Consider the following 27,233-nt stretch of genomic DNA (forward strand, 5'->3'; position numbering starts at 1 on the left):
GTTCAAATATCCTGATTTAAAACTCTGTGGCTGAACAGTAAATCCAACATGTGGAACGCATGAAGGTCCCTGTTTTAATCCTGATAAGTATGGAGCTTTTCTATCACACATCATGTGTTGATTGGCCATGCTAGATATATCTCAGATGCATATCTGTATAAATACTTGCATATAGTTTTGGCAAAGTGCTTGTCATTGTTCATTTTTACATGTGGGTAAAGATGTTAGTGTCAAGTTTAAAAAAAAATAAATGGATGTGTAATTGTCCCATTTAGTGCACTAGTTCTATAATGTAAAACTCCCATAAACTGCTGTCTGGTGATTCAACCATCTCAATGGTTTAGGATAGGAGTAAATCCACAATCTTCTCAAGTGAAGGCAAGTTCTACTAAGTGAACCATGCCTAGTAACTATAAAAACACTTCTGCAAATCTGGAAATATTACAACGTAGTGGCAAGTAAGCCTTCATTTTGATTTTCAGGTGCCCTAATTAACATAACCATTTTTCTTTTGAGTAGTGCAGTCCATGAACAACGTTTTCAACTGGTGCTTGTATTTTTTTCTAACTTGATCCTTGAGTAATACACCCTCACCTTTACCAGCTCTTTTCTGTATTCAGCATGCATATTTGTAATTGCTGCTAATATGATGTTACAAAAAAATGTTAAATATAAATGAGGAGGCTCATTTGATACCTCTTGCCTCGTGTGTGGGGAAAATGCAGCTATATTTTCAATCTGAGAAACCAAAAAACTGTGGATTCTGTCTAAAATGATTACCATCATCTATCAATCTGGAAAATGATTCATATTCTTTGTATGAAGTTTGTCATTGTACCTGTCAGGCAGTGGGAAGCATGTAAAAGAAAAAATGCATAATTTGAAAAACTAATATTTTGTGGCATAAGAACCCAACAGGAAAACTGACACATCTGTGGGTGACAAGAAAATCTTAAAGACACCCAAGGAAGTGGTTTGTAAGGTAGCCTGAACAGCAATGGGCATGAGAATTAAGAACATTTGAAAATGATTGAATCCCAAGGATTTGATGGTTTGCATCCAATTTCTGAACTGAGTTGCTTTAGAGATGGATGCTCCAGTTATCTTCTGAACTTCTATGTATCGTGGAATTGTTCATGTGGTTTGGAGTATGGCAAATGTGAGCCCTCTATTCAAGAAAGGAGGGGAGGAGAAAATGGAAACTACCTATTTGTAAGCTTAACTTCAGTGGTAGAGGAAATGCTGGATGACCTTAAAGAATGGAGTTGTGAAAGGAAATCATGTTAAGTTAATCTGCTGGAATTCTTTTGAGGATACGAGGGGAGGGAATGAGTTTCAAAGGCATTTAGATACCCTTTGTAGTGTAGTATATTGATGAACAACAGCATATGAAATAGGGTAATATACCAACACTAAGAATTAGTTATTAAACAGAACCCAATGAGCAGAATAAATGGATCATTTTGAGTTGGTAGGTTGTGACTCAGTGAATGTCTTCCAGCTGTTCACAATTTAAACTGAATATTAAAAACACTTGGTAGGTAAGGCAACGTATATAGAAAGAGAAATGGACAAGAACAAAAAGAGAAAAAGAACAGTTCAAGCTGAGGATCTTGAAGATGTATTTTCTGTTTTTTATTTCAGATTTCCATTATCAATGATTGTCTTTTGTACGTCTTTGTCAAATGTATTTTTTAAAAATTCCATATGAACTGTTTGCTTTAATCTCTTCATCAACCATTTGTTACCTTTATCAAAATATTCAGTCAAGTCAGTTAAGCACAACTTGCCTGTAACAAATCTGTGCTGATTTTATATTAGCTCAAATTTAGTACCTGATCAGTTCTTTCACTGGTTATGATTTCTAAAAGCTTCTCTATGGATGCTAACTTGACTGATTTGTGGTCTGGTTTGAACTTGTACCCTATTTTGAACTAAGCTTTGCAAGATCATTTCAAACCCTCCTTCAATCTTGCTGCTCTTGGCAATTAAGACTGCAGCCTCTGTACCAGGTGATCAAGTATAGCCAGCCACCTTTGTCACCTCTTTACCAATGTTTCACTCAAATCATTGTACATATTCTGTGACATATTTTGAGATTTTAGCGTTATGTGCACCAAATTGGATGACTTTACTTTGAAATTCTCCCAGAGGACTGTGAAGATAAAGACTGATACACTGTATTCTAGCCATGTGTCTCTATGCAATGACTGTCTTTACGGTTCCTAATACAGTGGATTCTGGCCCTGGATTCTTTGAGTTGCCTCCAATGTTGTCTCACTATTTTTAGACAAGGGAACCAAAACTGCAGAGTTTTTCAAGTACATTTTGGCCCAATTAAGTGGCTGCCCTAATTAGTAGAAGTTTCGTGAAATTTATTAAGGTCTTTTTTTTTAAAAAAAAAAGACAAACTACTGTTTAACTGACTAAGAAATTATGTATTTAGCCTCATGATTAGGCTGGGGGGTTGGTTTCTGGGCAATGCAGCTTGAAGGGCCGGAAGGGCCTTTTCCATGCTGTCTCTCTAAATAAAGTTAAATAAAAGTGCAGATAATGAATGGATTGCTTTCATGCAATGCTTTCAATGATTGCATCCTCCAAACCTTCATTTTTGTTGTAACATTGAAGATTTTGATAACCATCTTAAAATTCTTTGTGGTTTCTAACTTGTTGAAGTAGTGGAATTGTTTCATTTTCATTCCCTTCTGTTTCTGGTATCTCCAAGCCTAAATAATTGAAATTGCAGTGAGCAAAACAGTTCTGAATTGTCTTACTGCTATTTCCTGCTAACTATCAGTGACAAAATACTGCTTTTTGAATGCAAACACATGCAACTGATGCTATTTTAAAAACTGTTTGCTCTAAGCATTGTGTAGTGTCTATCAGCTACACAAGTGCATGTGACTGACACTAGTTAGAAACTGTTCAGCAACGTTCTCCCGAAGTCCCAAATGAAGATTATCCTGGCTATTTTCTCACCTTGCTTTTGTTCTTTAATGGTTGTCCCAAATATGTGGCTACCCTGACGAACCAATAGCCACATTAACCGGAATCCACTGTACTTAGCAAAATAGAAAGCTACTGGTTGAAGCAATTCTGAATGCTTTTCAGAAGTTCCTCTTGTTTTGCTCTGATTTTAGTATTATCCCAATCAGTCTAAGGGTAATTGTAGTCTCCCAATATCACTAACGTTCCTGCACATCTTTTTAACTTCCCTCTATATTAGTTAATCCATCTCCCTCTTTTTGGCAGCTTGGTTATCATAGGCAGTAGTGTGGCAACACTTTTATTTTGTTTGTCTCCCAATAGTAAGACTCTGCCCTTGGTCCCTCTGGGCATATTTTGTCTGTTTGTCTCTCATTACTTTGCCTACTTTTCCTTCCTAGTCTTTTCTAAATACCTTTTTAACTATGAGAATTAACAGTTAAGTCTTGTCCTTTTTTATATTGTTTGACCCATTTTATAATCACTACATTAGACATTCAGGGAATATATTGATGCGTACAACTCACCAACCCTAAACACTGTATTTTTTGGATTTGTATATATGCTTTCTAAATTGGTCTTTTTATTTCAAATTGTCTGCTGTCAGGAACACATTTTTGTGCAGCTTATTCTTTTGTTTTACCTCTAACTTGGATCTCACCATAGGCAAGACAGAATTTTCTCATTTTTGTTAGATTGTATACTTTTGTTAGATCTACCCTTGATTTGCTGAATGAATACGTACAGTTCAATCTCTAGTCATAACTAATGAAGCTTATCCCTGAACCTGTCCTGCTAAGACCCCTTCTGTACTGTCTTCTTGGGTATTGACAATCTTCCCCATGACACAGGGAGCAGCAGTTCAACCCATTTTAAGTTTATGCTGGCTCTGAGCATTGTCATAAGACTCAATAACCCCAATGATCTCCAGTAACCTGTTCTCTCAGTGTATTGATGCTGCATGACCTGAGTATTTATAACACTGTTTTTGCTTTTAATTCCAATTTCCAGCAGCTTCAGTGTCTTTAAATGCAAATGCAAGGAAGTGATTGATTCCTTATTCTCATTTAGAAAGTGAAGTACTCAATATACTTCCATTAAAAGCCTTATTAATTTGTAACCTTCAGAGATTTGTCATGTGCATCCTAAAGTGCCCCTTTTATTTTCCACTGGCAAGTCCAGCCTTCATTGCTCATGCTTAATTAACTTGGAAGATGATACCTCCTCCTTGAACTATTGCTGTCCTAAAGAAAATTCTTCTAAATTGCTATTCGGAAGTTCTAGAATTTGGATTGTATTGGAAGAAGGACTAAAATCTAGTGGACTTTGTTGTCCTGGACATTTTGGAAATTGTTGAGAATAGATGGTGCTACACCCAGGAACATAGCAGCATGAAAAGGCCACCAGGCCACTCGAGCCTGCCCCATCATTCAATATGTCACTTCACTCTTTGAGTGATTAACCGATTAACCAATAGCCACAGTAATCGGAATCCACTGTACTTAGCAGAATAGAAAGCTACTGGTTGAAGCAATTCTGAATGCTTTTCAGAAATTCCTCTCATTTTGCTTTGATTTTACTATTATCCCAATCAGTCTAAGGGGTAATTGTAGTCTCCCAATATCACTAAAGTTCATGCACCAGCGCCTTTACTTCCTGAGAAAACTAAAGGAATTTGGCCTGTCCCCTAAAACCCTCACTAATTTTTATAGATGCACTGTAGAAAGCATTCTTCTAGGGTGTATCACAACCTGGTATGGAAGTTGTCTGAAAGAAGCTGCAGAAGATCGTGAACACGGCGCAGCACACCACACAAACCAATCTTCCGTCCTTGGACTCACTTTACACCGCACGCTGTCGGAGCAGTGCTGCCAGGATCATCAAGGACACCACCCACCCAGCCAACACACTTTTCGTCCCTCTTCCCTCCGGGAGAAGGCTCAGGAGCTTGAAGACTCGGTACGGCCAGATTTGGGAACAGCTTCTTTCCAATTGTGATAAGACTGCTGAACGGATCCTGACCCGGATCTGGGCTGTACCCTCCAAATATCCGGACCTGAATCTCAGTATTTTTGCACAACCTTACTTTCCATTTTTATATTTTCTATTTATGATTTTTAATTTAAATTCTTAATATTTATTAGCAATTTGCAATCCAGGGAGCGGGAAGCACAGAATCAAATATCGCTATGATGATTGTACGTTCTAGTATCAATTATTTGGCAACAATAAAATAAAGAAAGGAGGAAGACAGCCAGAAGGGAATTTAGCCTGACATCAGTGGTTGAGAAGATGTTGGAGTCAATTGTTAAGGATGAGATTGTGGAGTGATTGGTGACACAGGACAAGATGGGACAAAATCAGCATGGTTTCCTAAGGGAAAATCTTGCCTGACGAACCTGTTGGAATTCAATGAGGAGATTACAAGTAAGATAGATAAAGGGGATGCAGCGGATGCTGTAAATTTGGACTTTCAGAAGGCCTTTGACAAGGTGCCACACATAAGGCTGCTTACCATGTTAAGAGCCCATGGTATTACAGGAAAATTACTGGCATGGTTAGGGCATTGGCTGATTGGTAGGAGGCAGCGAGCAGGAATAGAAGGATCCTTTTCTGGTTGGCTGCCAGTGACTAGTAGTGTTCCTCAGGGGTCGGTGTTCGTCTGCTTCATTTTATGCTGTATATCAATGATTTAGATGATGTAAAAGCACTCCAGCATGTGGTGAAAACTGCCCAGCAGATTATCGGCACCCAGTTGCCCACCATTGAGAACATCTACCATAAACACTCCCTGGGCAGGGTGAAAAGCATTATCAGGGATGCATCTCACCCTAACCATTGACTTTTTACTCTCCTCCCATCCGGTAGGCACTACAGGAGCTTCCGCTCCTGCAACAGCAGGCACAGGAAGAGCTTCCTTCCCTTAAACTGTGACACTGCTGAACCTCTCATCATAGCACTAAGCAGTATTGCATCCGGATTGTACTGTCTCAGTACTTTTATATTTGTGTGCTGTAGCACTTTTTTTATTTGCAGTTATTTTGTAAATAACACTATTCTTTGCATTTCTGGTCAGATGCCAAATGCATTTCATTGGCTTTGTATCTGTGCTCGGCACAATGACAATAAAGTTGATTCTAATCTAATCTAATACTGTACTTGGCTCTGTTGCCAGGTTTGCAGGTGATACGAAGATTGGAGGGGCAGGTAGTGCTGAGGAAACAGGCAGGCTGCAGAAGGACTTAGGCCATATTAGGAGAAAGGGCAAAAGGGTGACAAATGAAATAGTGTTGGGAAAATGCACAGTCATGCACTTTGGTAGTAGAAATAAATGTGCAGCCTATTTTCAAAATGGGTTGAAAATCCAAAAATCTGAGATGCAAAAGGACTTGGGAGTCCTTGTGCAGAACAAACTAAAGGTTAACTTGCAGATAGTCAGTGGTGAGGAAGGCAAATGCAATGTTAGCATTATTTTCAAGAGGTCTAGAATACAAGAGCAGGGATGTGATGCTGTGACTTTGTAAGGCCCTGGTGAGGCCTCAGCTTGAGTATTTTGGGCTCCTCATCTAGGAAAAGATGTGCTGGCATTGGAGAGGGATCAGAGATGATACACAAGGATGATTCCAGGAATGAAAGGGTTATCATACAAGGAACAGTTGATAGCTCTGGGTCTGTACTCACTAGAATTTAGGAGGACCTCACTGAAACCTTTCCAATGTTGAAAAACCTAGACAGTAGATGTGGAAAGGATGTTTCCCATGGCGGGGGAGTCTAGGACAAGAGGTCCTGGGGGGGGGGGTTGCATCCTTTTAAGAGTTGTGGAGAAATTTCTTTAGCCAAAGGGAGGTGAATTTGTGGAATTTATCACCACAGACAGCTGTGAAGGCGAGGTCATTGGGCATATTTAAGGCAGAGCTTGATAGATTCTTTACTGGACATGGTATCAAAGGTTACGGAGAAAAGGCTGGGGAGTGGAGCTGAGGAAGGGAAAATAGGATCAGCTACGATCGAATGGTAGAGCAGACTCGATGGGCTAAAGGACCTAATTCTGCTCCTCTGTCTTACGATCGTAACTGATCTGTATTGGTCTCAACTCCTGTGCCAGTTCCTCATGGCCCTTAATTCTTTAGGCTACCTCCAATGTTGTCTGTTTTTAGACGAGGAAACCAAAAATACACAGTGTTTCAAGTGTAGTCTCAACACCACGTGCAACTATGACAAAAGCTCCCTATTTTCAGCTCAAATTTCTTTGTAATAAAAATTAAAATACCTGTTGGACTTGTCTGTTAATTTTTATAACTGGTGCACCAGAGCACCTATATCCCATCATTTTCCCCAATTTGTATCTCTATTTAGATGATCTGTCTTTTGATTTCTCTTGAGATGCATGACCTCTCATTTCACTGCAAAAATACTCCCATTTGCCAAGTTTTTACTTGAGTATAGCCAATTACAGAATCTCTTGTGTCCTAATTATATTTTGCTTTTCTGAAGAAGTCCTGATGTCGGGTATTGCTCCGAAACATTGACTGTTTACTCCTCTCCATAGCTGCTGCCTAGCCTGCTGAGTGTTAAGGACTGAAAATCATAAACTTCACTTTCAGTGAGCATTCTTCATCTTTGTTGCTTTTTTCTCGGTAACTTCCAACCTTGTCAGATATCCAGTTGCATTTCATAAACGATAAAGTTGTTGTTAATTTTACTTTAGTGAGGAAGACTATGTAACCATGAAGTATAATGTCCTTCATTCAGTGGGTGGAGATGAAAGGATTCACTCCTTTGGATCATGGTACAATTTTTTACGTTACTTGGAATCAAGTACAATCAAGTTCCTTTTTATTTTTAAAAATCAGACTACTTTCTGTTCAAATACAAACTGCTCCATCTTGGCCAGAAAGATCCTGTAAATTGTCCTCAATTGCTGGATGCATTACAGTGATTTGCATTGTCTTGTCGGATGAGTGCATTTGAGAAAACAATTGTATCATGGTTATTATTGAACTCAAACTAAGGTTAGTTGTCATTGTGTACTTGTTTGAAGGCAGTAAATAGATTCCTAATTCATGCAATAGACTCAGCAAGAAAAATGCTTTCTCCACAACAATGTGGGGAAAAATGTGGAGGGATGAGGGCAGCTAAAAGAAGGCATACGGAAAGAATTACAATTTAGTGGTGTTATTAATTTGAGAACTGCATCACCTTGGCCTGGAAACGGATCACTCTCGTTGGCAGAATCCTTTAATATATACAAACTCTTCTTAATTGTCTGGACTTGGTATTACAGAGCTTGCAAACTGCTTTAAGTAGACATAAATTAACTGTATGGTGTTTCTCCATTGCTATAAGGAAATTCTATATACTTCAGTGCAAAATGGTATAATTGCAATAGTTTTGGAAAATTCCAAGGACACTTGGTGTTTTTTTTTTGTGTAACTCATAGAACTTTATAGAAACTACTCTGTGACAGGACTTTTACAATAGTGCTGCTAAAGAAGGACGTAATTCTATAATGTATCTCTTTGGTGGAGTTTGGTAAAATGGAGTATGTCTGAATATTTAAACTATCCCTCAGATCCTTTGTTCCAAATTAAACTGTGTCCTTTGTGAACATTTTTCTTTGGTTGATATGCTGTAATTATCTAATTTTACTGCATAGGCTCATTTTCACTTTTTTTCTTACTAACATAGTTTCCTACAGAAGGATTGTGGAATCTTTGGGAAATTGCAAATATTTTAAAGGCTTCTTTTATCAGTCTTTGTATTAAGTTTTAGGGTGAATTTTCATTTTGGTTGCCTATTAATACTTTGGTACAGCAGTGGTCTCTCTATTTGGCTAAGTTACAGAATGCTGTTCCCATGATCCTTTGTGACCAATATTAAAACTTACTTGCTGAATAATTGTCAAGAATACTCTATGGAATTTTATTGTTCACCTTCAGTTTAAAAAAAAAATGACTTGAGGGGTTTCATTAAAAGGTGGCTCGAGGCTTAAGACTGACATCTGACAGTTACTCTGTAAGCCATGAGCAATATGTTTTTGATTTGTTTGGACCTCACTGGGCTCGAATTTCAAAGAGTTGATGAGATTTATTTCCTGGTGTAAACAGCTTTAGTTCCTCTTCCATCCAATTTTCACACTTCTGATTTTCAATAGTAATTAATTCAGTTACACTCTAATTTCTGAAAAATTTGTTTCAAATGTAGTCTTAAGTTTATCAAAACCTAATCAGCCTGTTCTTTGAATTGAGCAACAGTATGTTTTAACTCAAAACTTTCTCCTTGTAAAAATACAGCAATTTTAGAAGAATTGTGCGTGGAACTTAATAGTTTGCTTTTAATGTAAAAAGAAACAGAAAATGCTTGAAATACTTTAATTTCAGTAGTTTTTCCCTTTATTCCTTTAAAGCTCCTATATTCATCAGAAATTATAGCATAGATTTGTAATTATTTAGAATTTCAGCCTTTTACTACAGATAAAGCTGCTTTAATTATATGTTTTTGTCCAAACCCGCATTTGGATTAAAATCTTCAGATATCAAGCTGTGTGTCTTTGTATGTCATCTCAAATTGATTATTTCTATTTATAAAGTAAACTGTGGTAGTAAGTTTATTAAAAAATTAATTTTATTACTGTAACCGTGACAATGCATTTTTAAAAATTTGTTATTTTCCAAATTGTGGACTCCAAGTTATATTCACTGAAATAAAATAGCAATTTCAAATAACTGTTAAGTGCATGTTTGGTATGCATTTTAAATTTTCTTTTCAATGTGTGCTGTCAAATTGTAGATTTCTAGTATAATGTTATAAATAAGGCTATGTTTTTTTTACATCATATTTGGGGTAAATCTTTTTTCATTAAATTGTGCAGGTGTGCATTTTCATTAGCACTTGGTTATCTTTATTTACGAGAAAAGTACATCTGTATGTAAGCTTTTGTTGTCCTGAAGGTGGGAATCTATGCTTATGTTGCCCCATCATTTGAAAATCAAAAGTGCTTCATCTTTATCACCTCTTTGCAGAGCATGTCTTATTTTTTCAGTAAGATAAGAAACTTTTGTCCAAAGCAGACAGGGAAAATTGATTGTGACTCTCTTCCATCACATTTTAATGATGGCAATCTCTTCATTCTTATTTCAATGGCAACACAATTTGCAGGGCGGTATCTCAGACATCTTTTCTACTGGCAGAGGGCAATGTGTGTTTTTCTCCCCCCTCCCCTCTGACACACTGAGAAATGCCTTTTATGAAAATGATTCATCTGAGGTCGTGTGGCTGTTTTAACGAAAAGCTTTTATTTTTGCTCCTTCCAACTATTTGGTTGGTGCTGGTCACTAGAAAATTAGATTTTGTCCACAATGCTAGTAACTGTTGTAGATGTGAATTAAAATGTGCAAGTGTGCATATAATGTTTTTCTACAGTCTTGCCAATTACATATATAACTTGGAAGATTTTGTCAAAAAAAGTTCATTGAAGATAGTTTGCTTAATTCTTCTGAACTTTTTATCAATTGGGTTTAATAGGGAAAATATCTGAGCTGGTAGCAAGATACTTTAAAGTTTAAGCGCTGATGTCTTTGCTTTGTGATCGGATGGCAATGAAGCAAGGAGAAACCTTTTGTGTGAATGAACTGCTTATGTGAAAATGCATCCATAATGTAATCACTGGGACCGGAAGGGGCCATACTGTGTCTGAATGGAGACAATGGAATCTGGCCATATCTACATTGCTGAAATCGAGTTCATCAGCAATTCAGCCCTTTGACTGTGGTTGTCATGCAAACTTCCTACTTTGATCAGTAGAGGGTGGAGGGAGGGACATGCAAAGGCCTATGGATGTATCTCTCCTGTTTACCCTGTACTTGGCTTCAATAGAAACTCTTCCGGAGATAGCAACGGGGCACATTTTGCACCTTGACCTGTCTAGACAGTTAAAACTTTTTGCCCAGTTACCAAGGAAAGGACTGTTTTGACCTCTGGTTTGCTCTTTGTAGCAATTCATTCTGGGCATATAGCTGTTGTCTGGGTTTTTCTTGAATTTGGTGAGGGGAGAGATGAGAGGCAATTCAGCAGCTTTAACTCCAGGAAATGAAAATTGAGACTGTCGTCTTGAGTGATGTTAACTTCCTAGGCCTTGCTTTCCCTCTGAATCCTGAGGAAGGATTAAGCAGCTGCTGAACAATGTCTGAACTAAACAGTCATGTGAACAAACTGGATATAGTAGTCCACTAAATTTAATTTACTAAAGTGAGGTGTTTTCTTTCCATCTGCTTTTGTCAAATTTGTTGTTGTTTTCAAAGGAGCAAAGATTGTGTATTTACTAAACAGAAATCACAAACTACATTATCAATTTGAGCTCTTAAATTAGTTTAATCTTAAGGAATGTATAATATAATATTCACATTGCTCGTTTCCTACAGATTCCATATGCGAGATCTGAGATTCATCTACTTGAACTTTTTGAAAATATTTGTTCTAACATGGATGATTATGCACTATATGTGGATCCTGACACCCAGAAGAGGACTTACATGAGATTTGCTCCAAGAGATTCTGAGAAAATGGGTTCAGTAGATTTCAAGAATTTCAAATTTGATCCTGAAAATTCAAAATCACTAAAGTTTGTGGTAAGGTTTCTAAATGTGTTCAGATGATTCAGCAGAGGGCACTAGAAGCTTGTGAAATTGATGATAAGAATTATGCTAAAACGGTTTTGGAAATCATCAAAATTAAGCAGAAAAAATCATTTTAGTAGAATGGTAATTAACTGGCCATAATTTCGTGGTAGTTTCAGGTTTTGGTTATTTTACTGTGGAACTACTCAAGTGGTTTTGCAAGCTGGTGAAAGAGAAAACAGAAAGTGGTAGGGTAACAAAGAAGCATATAGAGCTATGCATGCCTAGCAGTGATGAAGATTCATTTTGACTGTGGTTTGCATTGTAATGCACTCCAATTTAACTCTGATCTTGCAGTGTGAAAATATAGTGGAAGAATATGAAGATGAAATCATTTCCTTATTCACCCATGAGGCAGACCATGTGGCTGACAAGCTGTGCAGTGAAAGATCAGGTATTGTGTCCGATTTAATGTATAGTTTCTTACATTTCATGTTACTATGTCACTTTGATGTTCTGTGGAAGAACATCTCCTCTTCAATCCATATAAAGTGACTTGGCTTGTTACTCGCAAATGCAAGCTTTTTTCTATAACGTTTCCAGTAGGCAAATTAAAATTTGGCCTAATTACTGTTATTTGTAGCTATTCAAATTTATCAACCTTACTTTTCAGTATGCTGCCAAGAACTTGATTTTCTTTTAGTGCATATAGCTTGCTTGTACATGAATACAGAATTGTGCTAAGTATATCCTACTATCAGTAACTGGTTGTCATTAGTATTCAGAAAAGCTGCTTGCTCAAAATCCCCTTAGCTGAAATGAGATTCTTTAGGGAATGAGTGGCTAAAATCTCAATTTTCTTTTGATTAAAGTCCATCTTTAATAACTAATGCTTTTTTCATTTGTAATGTTGATAATGAAAAGGTGATCTATCATAATATTACAGGCTGCAAACCTTAATTTCAACAATGTTTTACTTGATGTGTAATGGTCTGCCTGTGACCCAAAAGCTTGTTTCCTTTTGCTGGCTCTTGAAGATATTTTTCTTGTGTCTCACTGCTGTTGATGTTTTATTTCAAAATGTTGGTGGAACCATGTTAGGAAATCTTTATTTTTTTTTAAAAGAAATTTACAATATTTTTGTGTATTTTACCACACAATTTTGACTGGTGATCCACACCTGACATTATAATAAACAAAAATATCAAAGAAATGATGTAGCTTGAGAGAATTTGATACTCCTGCAAAATATCTTGGAATACCATTGTATTTTAATCTTGGGGTTTCTGGCTCAGTTTTTTTAAATGAGAAACATAACTGTATGATTTTGATACTGTAGGCATAAAAATGAGATCCAAATACAATTGAAGATGAAAAATAACTTCACCTAGTTCAGAATATCAAAACTTGAATTTTCATTCTGTTTCTGAGTGTTAGTTTTATATTGTCACTAACATAAGGAACCTTAAATAAATCTTGATTATCATCGTATGATATTGTCAGTACTGGATATTCAAAATTTACAGAACTCTAGTCTGACCCTGTGAGTTAGTTCAAGATTTAAGTACATTTCTATTATGATAAACCTATATTTAGTGCCTGTTATACATTTACTAAGCTTGCAAACAGGCATAGCAGAGCGTGGTGCTTTCCCAGGTAGAACTCTGCTATTTTATACACGTCTTCCTGAAAGAATCTAACTCCACAGTTCTGGGAAAATTAGTAACTTTTAAAAATAAAAGTATAACTTAAAATGCCTAAAATAATATGTATAATAATAAAAGATACTCCAATAACTATAAAAATGGAAAGTGTTTTTGCCATACTTCCTCGTTTTCAATTGTCTTTTTCTCTGCAAGAAAAAATGGTAATATTCTAAATTTAATCTAACTGGTTTTGAGAGTCATAGATAGTTTAAAATCCCTTTTTAAATTGTGACTGGCTAGAGAGGGCAGTTTACTTCAATATAACACGAATCTAAAATTATTTCCTACAGGATATAAAAATGATAAATTTTGGAATGATTGTACCATTCTTAGAAGAGTTTTGCCACTCTTCTTTGTGGAACTATTTATATAAATTGATTCCTTTAATACTAAGTTTACTTTGATACGGATTCTCCAGGTTTCAGTTGTTCAAACAATGGAAAAGATAGCTTTAGAAATTGATTCACCTTCAATATAACAAAGTTGATTTTTTTTAATCCTACAGTTCTGTTCCAAAATGCAGAATATAGAGTCACATTATTTTTGAAAAACTGTTTTGTAATTTGCTTTCATTTTTCAATAGTAAGGAATGTTTTCTTTTAAATTGTATTGTTTTGTAGTAATTTAAACATGATTTTTTTTCAAATGGATTTTGTGCTGAGTAGATATTAAAGATATTACTAGCTATTAAAATATTCATACAGTTTGAGCTATTCTTTAATAAAATGTGTATTTATTTTTCCCTCCTACCTCACTCACCAGAATTTTGCAAACCATCTGTACAAACTCACCACCCTGAACTATAAAAGAAATGATATTTCAAGCTGGAATGGAAGAGTTCTTAATGTCTGCATCAACAACTGGCAATTTACACTGGATCAGAACTGCTGCTCTGTATTTAATCTTTGCTCATATCTTCTGTCCAAGAACCACTCAACCACAGATTTGGATATTTTCATTATGACTATCTTTTGATAATTCCTGATTTATTAAAGTCTATCTGGATTATCTTAAACTTATTAGAGGAGTTTTGTAAGTCATTTGTATTAATGCCCATTTTCAGGAAGATTTTTAGCTTAATACTGGAGGTAAGAAAATGCTCCTTTAATTTTCAAATGGTGTGTTTTGATTCTTTCTAAAGCTTATGTTCAAGCTTATGTTTCAGTTCTTGCAAATAAAGTTTTTATTCAAAATTTGTAGATTTGTCATCATTTCTGCTAGTTCTTTTTGTGAATTGGCTTTTACTCCTGTGGACTACCCTATTTAAATTTAAACTTCCCCACTGCAAGTTTCTTAATTGCCCTTTTGAAAATTGAAGAATTCTATAAAAATAGTTAGCACAGAATATAGAAGTCGTTTTTTATCTCTGCATAACAGTAAAAATCCCATTTCTATGACTAATAATGCACTATTGAGGATCTGTATTATGTTTAAAAAGAAATTGTACCAGTTTATCTGGGAACGCTATTTTCTCCTCTAAAACTGAGATTGATGGAAAAGTAATGTCCTTTTCCACCGCCCCATACCACCCCCCCCCCCGGCAAAAAGTTCGCATAATGGTTCCAATAGACTGCAGAAAATCATTTTTAGCAGACAACTTGCTTGGTATGGGCAATGCTAAGACATTGTTCCTACCTTGGCACTTTTATATAAATAACGGTTCGCACGCTTTTAATTTCTGGGCTATAAGCATTTTAAATGGTCCCTTAATTTACGTCGTAACGATAAGGACGAAGCATTGTATGATTTGATAACTTTCCCAACAACAGGTTTTCAATTATGCCCAATTCTTCTGTGACATAGCCTCCGTGCTTTCTAAATATACTGCTCAGTTGATTATAATAAAAGGAGGACAATGGGCAAGCGTCGGCAAATGTTTTAAATCTTCAAATTCGACGACTTTTTAAGTAACACTGCAAGTAAACTTCATTATCGTTTAGTGAAGCCAAAGATTCCTTAACCTGGAACCATTGCTATTGGCTCAATAATTGTTTCTTTATGATGCTGAAATTGACACATAATCTGTGGTCATGAGGTCAAAGTCCTACAGAATGACCAGTATAAAGAGAAACTTTCGAAGTTTGAAAACACCGTAGGAAAATCTGAAACGCTCTGGTTGTTAGCTCGTTTCAGCTACCGACCCGAAAATGTTCATTTAGTTGATACTTTGAAATGATTTTTCTCTCTTCTGATGATCTGCAGCAAAGTATTAGCTCTTTGTCAGCCTACCATGTTTACATTTCAAATTGTGCACGGACTCATTAATTGTGTGACGGTCCTATAGTGTGTTTCCTTTTAAGCAGGAGCATATAATTGTAATTCAATACAGAGTCCTGCTGAGAAGGGTACACTTGTGGAGATGCAGCTAATGGCGTTCCTTTTTAAATAAATATTTACCATCGTAGGTTTGTATTTTTGTTAAAAACTTCTAAAGACAAGCACTGTCCTCGATTTCCTTTATAATAATTCCGAATTTCATGTACCGGTTTTAAACAAACTTTACCAAAGGATGATTGGATTGCATTTATACTGACCGATCTCGAAGAGCAAACGCTTTCCCGAATTATTAATTTGAACAGTGATGAGGAATTAATAGTATGACTTTCGAGTTCGGGCTGGTAGAACTTCCATCCACCCCAACGGAATGACCACCTATGTTACTTCCAGAAATTACCAGCGTCTTTTAATGGATAATCGCTTACAAGTTTTGTTGGTCGACTGCAGAAAAATAGAACCTTACATTTAACAAGGCTTCTGCTTTAGTTTCAAGAATATATAGACATGGGTATTACAATTTGGTTCACTTGGTAATGATTTGTATTTACAATTAATTTTTCATCTGCTTCTTCCATGAACCAACCTCTCCAATGCCACGGTGTACTTTTAAGCTACTTGACTTTTTGAGTCTATTGTTGCGGACTATATTTCTATAACTACAACACAAACTGTCATTAACAATTGTACCAATGAGCGAGATCAATGTTCTGCCTCGATGTAAAATTAGTGGAATGGATTTAGTTTGCCATCTACAAACCGGACAGATAAATGCTCATTTCCTCCCGCTCGTATTCGCCTTGGTAGGGGAGCTTAGCAAGGTCAGTGACACAGCTGCTAAGGCTTTGGGTGGAAGGGAGGGAGTATCTTTCTTTAGACTAGCCTGGTCTGTATGAAGGAGCATTTTGTAAAATTACTTAAATTCAATATCATTGAACCAGGAGGTCCACCTCAATCAGAACTGCAGCAAAGTGGTTCTCTACAGTCTGACAAAGTTCAGCCTCTGAGCTGCAGCATTAACTTGTATTCTAACAAGATTAAAATATATTTGTCCTGGGGATTAGCATACTTAAATCCCCCTTCCCCTTTTTGGTGGTGGCAGTTCCCTTTGATCTGTGTTGCATGGCAAGAGCCTGGCTTGGTCCTGGCCATCCGAGTGCCAAGTGTGAAATCGGCCTGATGTCATCCCTATTCTTCACTTTTACATCTTTCACCAGTTTAATTATATTTCCGCCACAAAAGGCTGGCGCTTCATTGCATATTCAAGTTGGACAAGGAAGCATTAAAAAGTATGGGTGAAATAACTGTGGGGGGAGGGGATCGCTTTTGTGTTGAAGACAGCTAGTCGGCCCCCAAAAAAAGTAATTTTCATCTGCTTATTTTTTCTTTTTGTTTCCCCACCCCAAGACACATTACTACATAGTGCATTAAATGATAACATTGCACTCTGTAGTGTATCGTGCTTGACTAAAATATTTAAGTTGGACCTTTATATCGCCCCCGATACATTTTCTACCCACCCGCCATTTGCAATACTTAATTGTAAAGTCACTGGGGGGATAATCCTTTTTAGCTCAACGTCGCAGGTTTTGATTGGTTAAAACGGGTTTTGATGGGAGAGTGTCATCTCGACAGTTTGACGAGGTGCTCTGAAAGTTTGTGAATTTTATTCAGAGGCGCAGATGATTTGGGACAGAGAGGAAATGAACCACCTGCAGTTGTGGCAGAAGCTTTGACCTTCACCCCGGTCTCCTGGCCGCAGACTCCATTCACAGTGTCTGAGAGGCACACAGTTGCTCCCCACTTGTACAGGACCAGGCTCATCAAGGCAGTGACCATTGGGCGTTACTTCCACATACAAGCTAAGCAAGAATAGAAATGCAGATTACTTCTTTAGCATTTGATACCAGGTCAATGCTGGGAAATGCTCAGGCCTGACAGCTCCTTTTGTCCGACGTTTTCAGTAACGTTTCCCAGTCTCTATATTTAGCAGAGACAGGTAGAAACAAATGGAACTTAATGACATTCAGGGACGAAACAAAGGTACTAAGATTTTAAAAAAGAAAGATAAAGCTCTTATTTACGTTGTAGCTACTTTATAAGTAGAAAATTCAGCTAAACAGGAGTTTCCTGTTTCAATCGAAACAAGCCTGACGGATGTTAAAAGTTATTAGCCAAAATGTTTCAGTAAATTTGGCATTTGTTTAAATATAATTAATTGCATCGAGAATGCTTCACTACCGCGCGGATTATTTTTTTTAAATATCCTGAACTGAAATGATCCACCTAAGAAAGTTATTACAATTGCTGAGAAGTTTGAAATGGTAAAGGATAAAATATTTAAAAGTTCTTTGAAGGCTACAAAATTCGATATCCTAATATAGATTGTTTAAACGTTAAATATAAATGACAAACATAAAGTTTGCAATCTCGAAGAGACTTTTTTCATCTCGGAAAAAAAACCTTCAGCAAAATTCGGAAAACAGCGATCTGATCCGCTGCGTTTTACCCCCGCACACAAAAGCGTCATAGAGAGTGACCCAAAAAAAGCACTTTATTCAAGCCATCTGTTCTTTAATAACTCGATTTGCCAGCATCTTGGCTTTTTCCAAGTATCATTTCCAAAATAAATTAATTGGCCGATATACCGGAGGATCTGGTTAGGGGGATTTAAAGATGCAATTCGGTTGGCAAGGGAGGACCATGATTTTAAATCATTCACACACTTTACTGGGATCAAACTTCTATTGGTTCCAATTAACAAATTCTTTCAAAACCCAATTATCACTGGTCTTCTATCTGCCGGAAATGAATCTTTGCCATGTTTTGTACAATATGTGTATTTTATATTTTTATTTGCAATGCGTTACAATAAGTGATCTCAGTTAATACTCAAACCCACAGCCAAATTTCATTGGATTAAACTCGCCGAAATATCCCGTTTAACAGCAATAAGAACTGTGAGCATGAACCAGAGTGTGAAGCAACATTTATTTTGTTAACAACGACATTCCGTGAAAGGGAAATTTTCTTTAATTTTTATTCCTGAAATGTTTTCAAAATCTCTGTAATACCCAAGAGTACGAAATTCTTGGGCACTTCAGCGTCTCTTTCAATTCACACCTTTTAAACCCCTATGGCAGAAGTGTGTCACCTTTTTTTTGTCCTTTGTGACTAGTTTAAAAACTTTCTAACTCATATCATCCTTTGCTAATGGTATTTGTTCTATTTTATTCCCCACTTAAAAACCAGGCAATACTTGAAGAAAAATTAATGTAATGAACGGCAAGCCCATTGGACAATTAGATCATTATCTGCCAACTCATTGAGAAAGTTTCGAAAACAGTGCAACAAAATATTATTTTAATATACTCTGCCGCTCGAAGATTTATTATCAAGTTTTTTTAAAAAATCTCATTTGTATTAAGACCAATTAAGGGTTGAACTGGCATCAATATATAGCCCAGCTGGCAATTGTTGCTCCTTCGTCCTCTTAAACTTTTAGGCCAGATCTTGTTTTCCCATTAACCTCATGCATATCAGTTACTGCACGTTTTAATTGTTGAACAGTGACCAAGGTAGGATTTTGCTAAATGCGTACGCTTCCTAATGCTCCACTGGTCACTGGCTGCCGGGCCGTTATACTTAATGCATTGATGAGAAATGCCTACCCATCAGCTTTCTGTTCCTCAGTGTTTGGCGTTACCAGACAAATAAGATGATTTGTGTATTAAGGTAAAGAAAAATAAGTTGCTCAAACCTGTATTTACGATTATATTTACTTCTCTTAAATTTCCTCCACCAAATATAAAATATATTAAGCCAAATCTCGGGTGCACTTACCATTCAGAATAATTGTCATTTTACAAAATCTCACAAAAAATCACTACATTTACTTTATTAAACTCTGTCTGATTTAAAATATATTTAAAGGGCAATTAATTGTAGAGTTCGAAGTTTACACGAGTACAAATTAGCAATGAATCTGTTGAATGACCTTAAATGGTCTGACCCCAGAATTTACATTCCTTTCTATTTAGTTTGCTTGTGGTTCTTATTGAATTCAAAGCAAACCATGGTATACTAAGCGACACAGAGATCAGTACCCATCATTTCAGTTACGAACGTGACAATTTTTAGTGGCGGGAATTAAATGTTTTGGAGACTTTTTTTTTACTTCCCAGAATGCAATGAGTTTAGCTTTCAAGTCCCAGTTATTAATTTATTTGAATTATCTGAAACATTGTGAATTTTCTTCGCCTAACTACACCGTGCTGAAGCCGCTGCTTTTCCACATTACTCCCAAAGTTTTAAAAAAAATATGAAATCCTCAAAATGATTTTGACTTATAGGGATATATTGGAACTGATGGCCGTAAATGTCAGCAACAGCCAGTCAAATATAACTCGAATGCGACGCTCTGTTAATTTCGACTACGTCGTACCTGGTAACTACTTAAGGTCACGAGCTTGAAATATAATTCCCTTGTAACCGGTTCGCCTTGCGTTCGCGGAGTACAGATTGTTATCACCAAGATCCTTTTAAAATTAACTATCATCAAATGTCCTTATTGATGCAGAAGATCACTGTCTTTGATTCTTGTAGCAAATTGTGCTCCGTGTTCCTTGATTAACTGCAACCTTTTGAGTGGAATGAAAACTAGACTCCGTTTTAGACTGGCTTCCGACGACTTGCTAACATTTACTTTTCAAAATATCAAAATTAGAGTAGTTTTAATCCAGTTCCTCACACACCTCATCTTTCCAAAATTATGGCTTCATTTGTTCTGGGAAACCAACATAGAAGTCAGTAATCCCATAGTTTACTGCCACAGGAAAGTTTTTTAAAAATATTTGTTTAACAGGATATTTAGCTGCGTTAACGACCAAAAATTCTGTTATTTTATAATAGAACACCAAGCTGAATCGTTCACGAAAGTTATGCAACTTATAAATAGAGCCGTAATGAATAAATTCTTGGTTCCATTTATGTACTTGTTTACGTCTGTCTCATCCTGTACCGTAACACAATATGGCGCCAAAGTCAGTATTTTAAACGAGTTTTTTTTTTCTTCATGCTGTTACTGGTTTGTGGAGTCTGAATTTTTGGTCACTTTGTCTATTAAAACGAATCCTTAAATGTTACGTGGCTTTTATCAAACTACAAACTGCAATTAAGAAAATATTTCCTTTCGGTAAACATCACATTGAGCAAGAGTAACATACTGCTGCACACAACGTCGACTTTTTGTAAAATGTGATATATAATTAATAAGAAAATGTTGTACATTCCTCCTGTCCTTTATCGCGAGACTAACATGATATACAATATATATTAAATTAGATGCGATTATAACATTCCAGACTCTATAACAAAGAAGTGAAAAAGATCTATGATTCATAATTGTGCGTCATTTTCACTGTACATTACAATCACGGTGTAAAGATAAATGGACTAAAGAAAGTCAGTTTCGATTGGACTGATAATATCTGGAATTGCCATTAAACCCTCGCTCTTGTCGTTAAAGTGTGACCTCGGTATTCATATTTTGCCAGTACTGTATAGGGTCAATGTGCTTCAGTTTTATCCTCTTTGGACCTCAGTGGCAAGTCTTTGAAGTATGAAATTGTTTACTTCACCTAATTAGGAACAAAACGTTTGTAAAATTGAGATATGAATGAGTGAAAATTAGATATAATTATATATCATTTCCACTGTATGAAATCTGAAGTCATGGATGCGCGGATAAGTTGGGAAGAATATATACAAAATGATTTGCTTGCTTTGCATTTCGGAGGCCAAAAGAAACCACATATCCACCGATAATACTTCCTGTATTACACAGTCTAGGTAATTGCTATTAGTCCACATTTTCAAAACGATCTTTTCCGCGGACGGTAGTGCACTAACAGCGGCTGCATGGAAATCATCTACAGAAAGTATGTAGACCCATTGCAGCTCCTGGAGTAATTGTTACGTTATTTCACTAAACTTAAATAATCAGGTGCGATATGGCAGTTACAGAAGTATCATAGTTGATGCTATAGCGGCTTTATTAACAGTTAAAAGCAAAGTTAAGTTATATTTAACTTGTTAAAGTAGAAACTTTATACAAAAGTCGACGTACGATTGTACCCTTGCTTAGGTAAGAGATATCAATGCATTGTATAATTGTTACCGTTAGAATAATTCTGTGAAAAGGCATTAGCAAAGGTATTCGGAAGCCTAATTTTTCCCTTCGCGACTTTAGATTATTGACGATCATTTTTTTTTATCAGAGAATAATGCCTTTGGGGTATATTTTTATCGGGTTCAGTTCATCAGGAAACTAGCAAGGAATACGACAATAATATTTTTGCAAAGAAAGGACGCTCTCTATAGGTCTTGGAAATTACAGCAAAAATTACGTTGCACTTTTTTTGTGTGAAAGACAGGCTATAGAGCACGTGGGCTAAGCCGCAGAAATTGTATTTCCGTGAGGCTTTGATTGCGTCGAATTTTAGGTCGGAGACCGAACGAGAATGAGCTGCTGTTTCTACAGTGCAGTCTTTAAAATGGTGCCTTTAAATCGGAGGGTACAAACGCACTCGCAACCGGACACAAGAGAAAGAAAAAAAATATTCTCCACGTTCCGGTTGATTATCTACAATTGCAAAGTAAGTGGCACCTTTCGTGTTATTTATGCTTTAGTGTGTGTTTAATTAAAAAAAAAACAACATTCAACAGCAATGCAAGGATCCAAATTATAAAATAGCTATAGAATTTAAAAAATTCACTGTTTACAACAATACTTAAAAGTGTTTTCTGGTCGATTGCATTGTGAATCAAGTTCTGAGTTGAACTTGACATTTCCCCCACCTCTCCATCTGCCGCATGAAGGCGCTCCAGAGGCGGAAGACAGTCGACTGAACACTTTAAAACCCAACCACCTTCCCCCACCCCACCCCCACTCCACAACAACACACTCCGCTTTTTTTGAAAAAGGAATGAAAATAGTTTCACTTATCTTGACCGTTTGTTTCCAAAGTTTTGTCTAACGCTTGCAGCGTCCCCACTCCACAACACTCCAAATGTTTTAAAAAAACTCAACACCTCACCAAAGCAAACGCATCAGTGAAAGTTTCATTCACCGCGCCTCACAACCTTTCATCAAGCCCAAAGAATAATGTATACATTTTCACACAGTTAACAAAATTTGACCGTCCCTCACAACGCAATTATCCGAGCCTCTGTTAAATCCTTTAAATTGATAAGGCTCACATTTCCGCTATTAACAATCTAGACCAGTTGATGTGACGCTTGAGTGTATTTTGCCTTACCACCGCCTTTCGTTCTTTGTTTCTTTTAAAGAAAAGTAATATCAAAAATCTGTAAACCTTGTAGTAGAATCAAACATTTGATATTTATTTAATTTAACATTTTTGTCTGTAAAAGAACAGCAGGAAAAATCTTTGGGCTTCAGCGGGTAGGTTTAAATGTCACGTTAGACTGTTCACCGAGCGCCTTGCAGCATCCAGTCGACGCCTGGTAGAAAATGCGACCAGCAAACAATATCCACGGCAAAAAAAAAGTAGCTTCTGAAATCCCAGAAACAATATCTCATCATATATTGAAATATTTTTTCAGTTTTTTACAACACCTTACCTGAATTATATACACAGAATATTGCGGAATAATATTTCATACAATTTCATTTCTTTTAAAAACTATGCTGGTATCTTTTTTTTCTCTCTCTCTTTCTCAATACACTGGCCCTTTATTTTTGATTTATATTATTGCATTGTATTTTTTCGCACTTTAGTTAAATCTTTGCTATTCACTTTCTTCCTTGTCTTCTTTCCCCGTGCTGGAATGGTTATAAAGTCCTTGCGCCATTAAATGGAGTGCCAGTGTGTTCTTTGATCCGCTAGCTTTCTTGATTTTGGCTCGCTTATTCTGAAACCAGATTTTGATTTGGGATTCGTTGAGACTGAGTTCGTGAGCCAAGCTCTGCCGGCGTTGTTCGGTTAGGTAGCGGTTAGTCTGAAACTCGGCTTTCAGTCTCTGCAATTGTTCGGCAGTGAACGCTGTCCTCGGTCGCTTGTCCTCTTTATTGGGAGTCTTTTTCTTTGGTTTACGGGACCTGGGACCTAAAATGAAAATGGAACGCAGTGTTACAAAAACGCGATGAGATTTTAAATGGCAAAATCAAACAAAAACCCAATCTGCCATTAAGATATACTCTTGTACGAAAGGCATAGACGTGAACACAGGCCATTTTTTTCTCCCTCGTGACATGTTTGTTTCCTAAAATCAGACCTTAAAACTATGAACAGTTTCTTAGCTCTCGAGCAATGTCTGATCATTGACAATTTCTGTCTATTAAATTAGTAATTTTAACATGTAAATATTTCTATCAAAACAACGCTCAAATTTACATACCAGAAAGTACATTATCGGATGGTATACATCAGAGAGATTGGTGAAGGCTTGAAAATGTGCAGTAGAATTGCAAAAAAAATCATTTTTGTATGTGTTCAGTGCAACAGAATTAATTGCAAATTGATAGAGACATGATCCAGCACATATTTAAATACAGACTGTGTGATAACAGTTGTCTACATCTTTAGCCTCCGAAGTTGTAATTGCTTCTGCCTCTCTCTCCCTCTCTATTTCTAAATTATGCAGCTTTCCAAACTTCTGAAAACCCTGCAACAACGCAATCAGAGTGACGTTTCTGCTTACTTATTGACTCTCCATTAGATTGGCTTCCGATTATACCAGAGTGCGTAAGGGCATAAGATATCTCGAGGCCAAAACACAATAATGCAACAGCACAATATTTACTTCCACACGCAACTCAAAAAGTTGTGAGAAAAGCACAAAACATTTGCCGAGAGTTGAGTTGCCAACACTGACCCTCTCTGTATGACGTTTAATGGTGGCGATTAGACAGAGAAAATGTGAGATTTCGTACGGTAATAACTTCCCCCTTTAACAGAGTTGCAGCAGATTTGCAGCAGCTATCTGATATGTGGCAACGCGCAATGCAAAGTTTCTGGGCCACATTTGATAAACCAGGATAAAAGAAAAACATTATCACCTGCGTTAAAAAAGTGTCATGAAAATAGAAAGATGGAAAATAACTAAAATACACTGAATTAATGAGCATTGTTTTCAACGCTTCAGTAAAACAACAAACTTTAAATATATAATAAAATAAGGGTTGTGCAATAATGACAGAAGGACCACTCATTCTTACTGACCCTATGGTCTGAAAGTTGTAAGATTATCAAATAACACAAAGTAAGCTACTAACTAACGCCTGATACACAATCGGCATCTCTAGGTCCAAATGCACAACTTTGTCTTCTCAGCGTTGGGAAGAAAAATACATTTAAAATGTGACTTGAGGTGGAATGCTAAGAGTTTAACACGTATTTATCCATAAATTGCAAGCGTTATCAGAAGCAGCAAATCTTTGAGCAGCCTTGGAAGAAAGTGCGACAGTCCAGGGGGGCAGTGGGTCTATGTGTGGCTGTAATTCGGCCGGCGAGTATAAGGCTAGTTAAATTTTTAATGCATCCCCCACTCAGCTTCTATATAAAGTATGATATCTCATAGTCTACTGTTCACAACTACACGAATAAAATAAAATTTGAATCGAAAAATCAAAAAGTATAATAAACAGTTTCCATCAGACTAAACTAATTATATATGGTCTATATTTCAAAACCTCTCTTTAGTTATTACGTTTTATTATTTTTAATTAAACTTGCGATCATCTAAGTTTGGGTTAGACTTAACATATTATTTGATATTATTCGTCCTTAGAATCAACTCCTCCGAATAAAACATGCGCTGATATTTATATATCCTTAAAAAATCCCTGTTATTTCCGGTGAGTTATTGCTCGTGTCTTTCGAGGGCTGAAGTTGCAATTTTTGCACATTACGAAATTTCTAAATCTGGATTTCAACACTGCATTGTTGAGGGTTATTTACTGCGTGTGTTGTGATACTCTTCGCCGATCCCGCTCTCATGTATTTCTCTCCTCATAAACTGCAAGTCTGAAGCCGATCGAATATAGTGAGGCCTACTTCGCTGGCAAAAATATGCTAAATACTAGTCAACAAAGAAGCAGACAAGAGCGATGGAGTGCATCGTGAGCGTTTTAGTAATAATAATCAAACATATTTCTTCTTTAAAAATCCACTTTGTTTTCAGACATGAAACTCAAAAATATCGTCCATTTTATTCTAACAATGGAAGGGGCTTTCTTTCAAACAAAAGATCTTGAGATAATTTATCCTATAGGCGCGCTATTGAAAAATGTTAACCACCAAAACGCGCCCGGGGAAACAGTTGGAGGGACTTGTTCATCGAGTCGATGTTTTCAGACAGATCCCGTGCCTGCAATCTTTCCAACTTCAAAATATGACCTTTAGATTTTTACCGGGAAACGGTAAAGCCGATACTTGGGTCGACTCGATTCAAAGTATGTTAAGTAGAGAGTTGAGAGCGTTCCGTGTCCAATTCTTTCCCTGAAAAAAATCTACAATTTCGACTAACCATAAAAAATTATATTATAAAAACTGATGTCTGTTATGACGATCCCACGTGTATGAGAATCAATCTTTTGTTATTTCAGAAAGCAAGATGCATTTGGAAAAGCACCCAGGATACATTTCAAGGCCATCGCCGTGTTTTAGTCTATTTTTGGGAAACTTTTAATATACTGAAACATTCCTGTAAAATGGCACAAGGAAACGGAACGTAAGATCAGTCTATATTTATCTTATGTTTCCACGTCTGCAAAATTAATTTAAACGATGATTCTGTTATTTTAAGCCCTAGATAAGCTGCCTTCCAAAGTTTAACACAAGCCCTTTTCCAAAATAAAGATGACGTGGAGAATGATTTTATTTTTGTGTTCCCTCACCTGAAGAAGGCCTGTCCGAGTATCTAGTGCAGTAAACCCAGGCAGGCCAGAGCATGGGTTGGGAAACTGCGTTGGTGCTGCTGTGGGAGCTGTCGGAATCCGAGCTTTGGGACTGCTCGGCGCTCTCGCCGTTCCTCAGCGCTCCTTCTCCCGCCACATCTCGTTTCTTGGCCGGGGCAGACGGGCTAGGTGGAGCTCCTCCTCCTCCACCACCGACACCACCACCACCACCTCCTCCTCCTCCTCCTCCTCCTCCTCCTCCTCCCAGCCCGGGCGGACTGCCTCCGCTCTGCCCGGACACCACCGCCAACGGGCTGACGTTCTCTCTCCCAGGGACGTGGTTCTGATCGCGGTAGCCGTCTTTCCTCTTTCCGAAGTCCGGCCGCAAGATGTTGTCGATGAAAAAGTTAGTGATCCGGTGAGGGAGCTGGTTGCCCGGCGCCTGAAGAAGCGGCATGATGGCTCGGTTAGACTCGTTGCTCGACTCCTGATTGTCCACTGGATGGTTATTCTGATCATTTTCTTCCATAGTGTGTGAACGCTTCGGAACTGTAGTCCCCGTCCCCTTTCCCCACTCTCTTTATCCTTTACCCACTCAGTATGCAACGATATCCAACTTGGTTTAGAAAGAGAGAGAGAGAGAAAGCCCAGATCTTGCCTTTTAGTTGTCCCAAACGTTCCTCCTTTAATATCTTGCCAGCATCAATCTCTCCGCCTTTAACGTCTCCCCCC

General features: G+C 37.1%; 2 protein-coding genes across 2 annotated transcripts in view; one reads left to right on the top strand and one right to left on the bottom strand.

The window, feature by feature from the left end:
* LOC140194784 (protein canopy homolog 1-like) overlaps window positions 1-14,494 on the top strand; it is an 89,105-nt gene extending 74,611 nt beyond the window's left edge. Inside the window, exons 3-5 of the mRNA XM_072252064.1 lie at window positions 11,406-11,612; window positions 11,958-12,054; window positions 14,069-14,494. Coding sequence (XP_072108165.1) covers window positions 11,406-11,612; window positions 11,958-12,054; window positions 14,069-14,112 — 348 coding nt within the window. The 3' untranslated portion in view covers window positions 14,113-14,494. The remainder of the gene's footprint in view (window positions 1-11,405; window positions 11,613-11,957; window positions 12,055-14,068) is intronic.
* Window positions 14,495-23,315: 8,821 nt separating this feature from the next.
* Window positions 23,316-27,030, bottom strand: en2a (engrailed homeobox 2a). The gene is made up of 3 exons (XM_072252065.1): window positions 26,724-27,030; window positions 26,502-26,660; window positions 23,316-23,709 (listed from the first exon to the last, which is right to left on the bottom strand). Exons 1-3 carry the CDS (start codon window positions 27,028-27,030, stop codon window positions 23,393-23,395), a joined length of 783 nt encoding a protein of 260 aa, XP_072108166.1. The 3' UTR covers window positions 23,316-23,392.
* Window positions 27,031-27,233: the final 203 nt, after the last annotated feature.

Source organism: Mobula birostris, chromosome 3 (assembly GCF_030028105.1).
Source record: "Mobula birostris isolate sMobBir1 chromosome 3, sMobBir1.hap1, whole genome shotgun sequence".
Classification (NCBI taxonomy): domain Eukaryota; kingdom Metazoa; phylum Chordata; class Chondrichthyes; order Myliobatiformes; family Myliobatidae; genus Mobula; species Mobula birostris.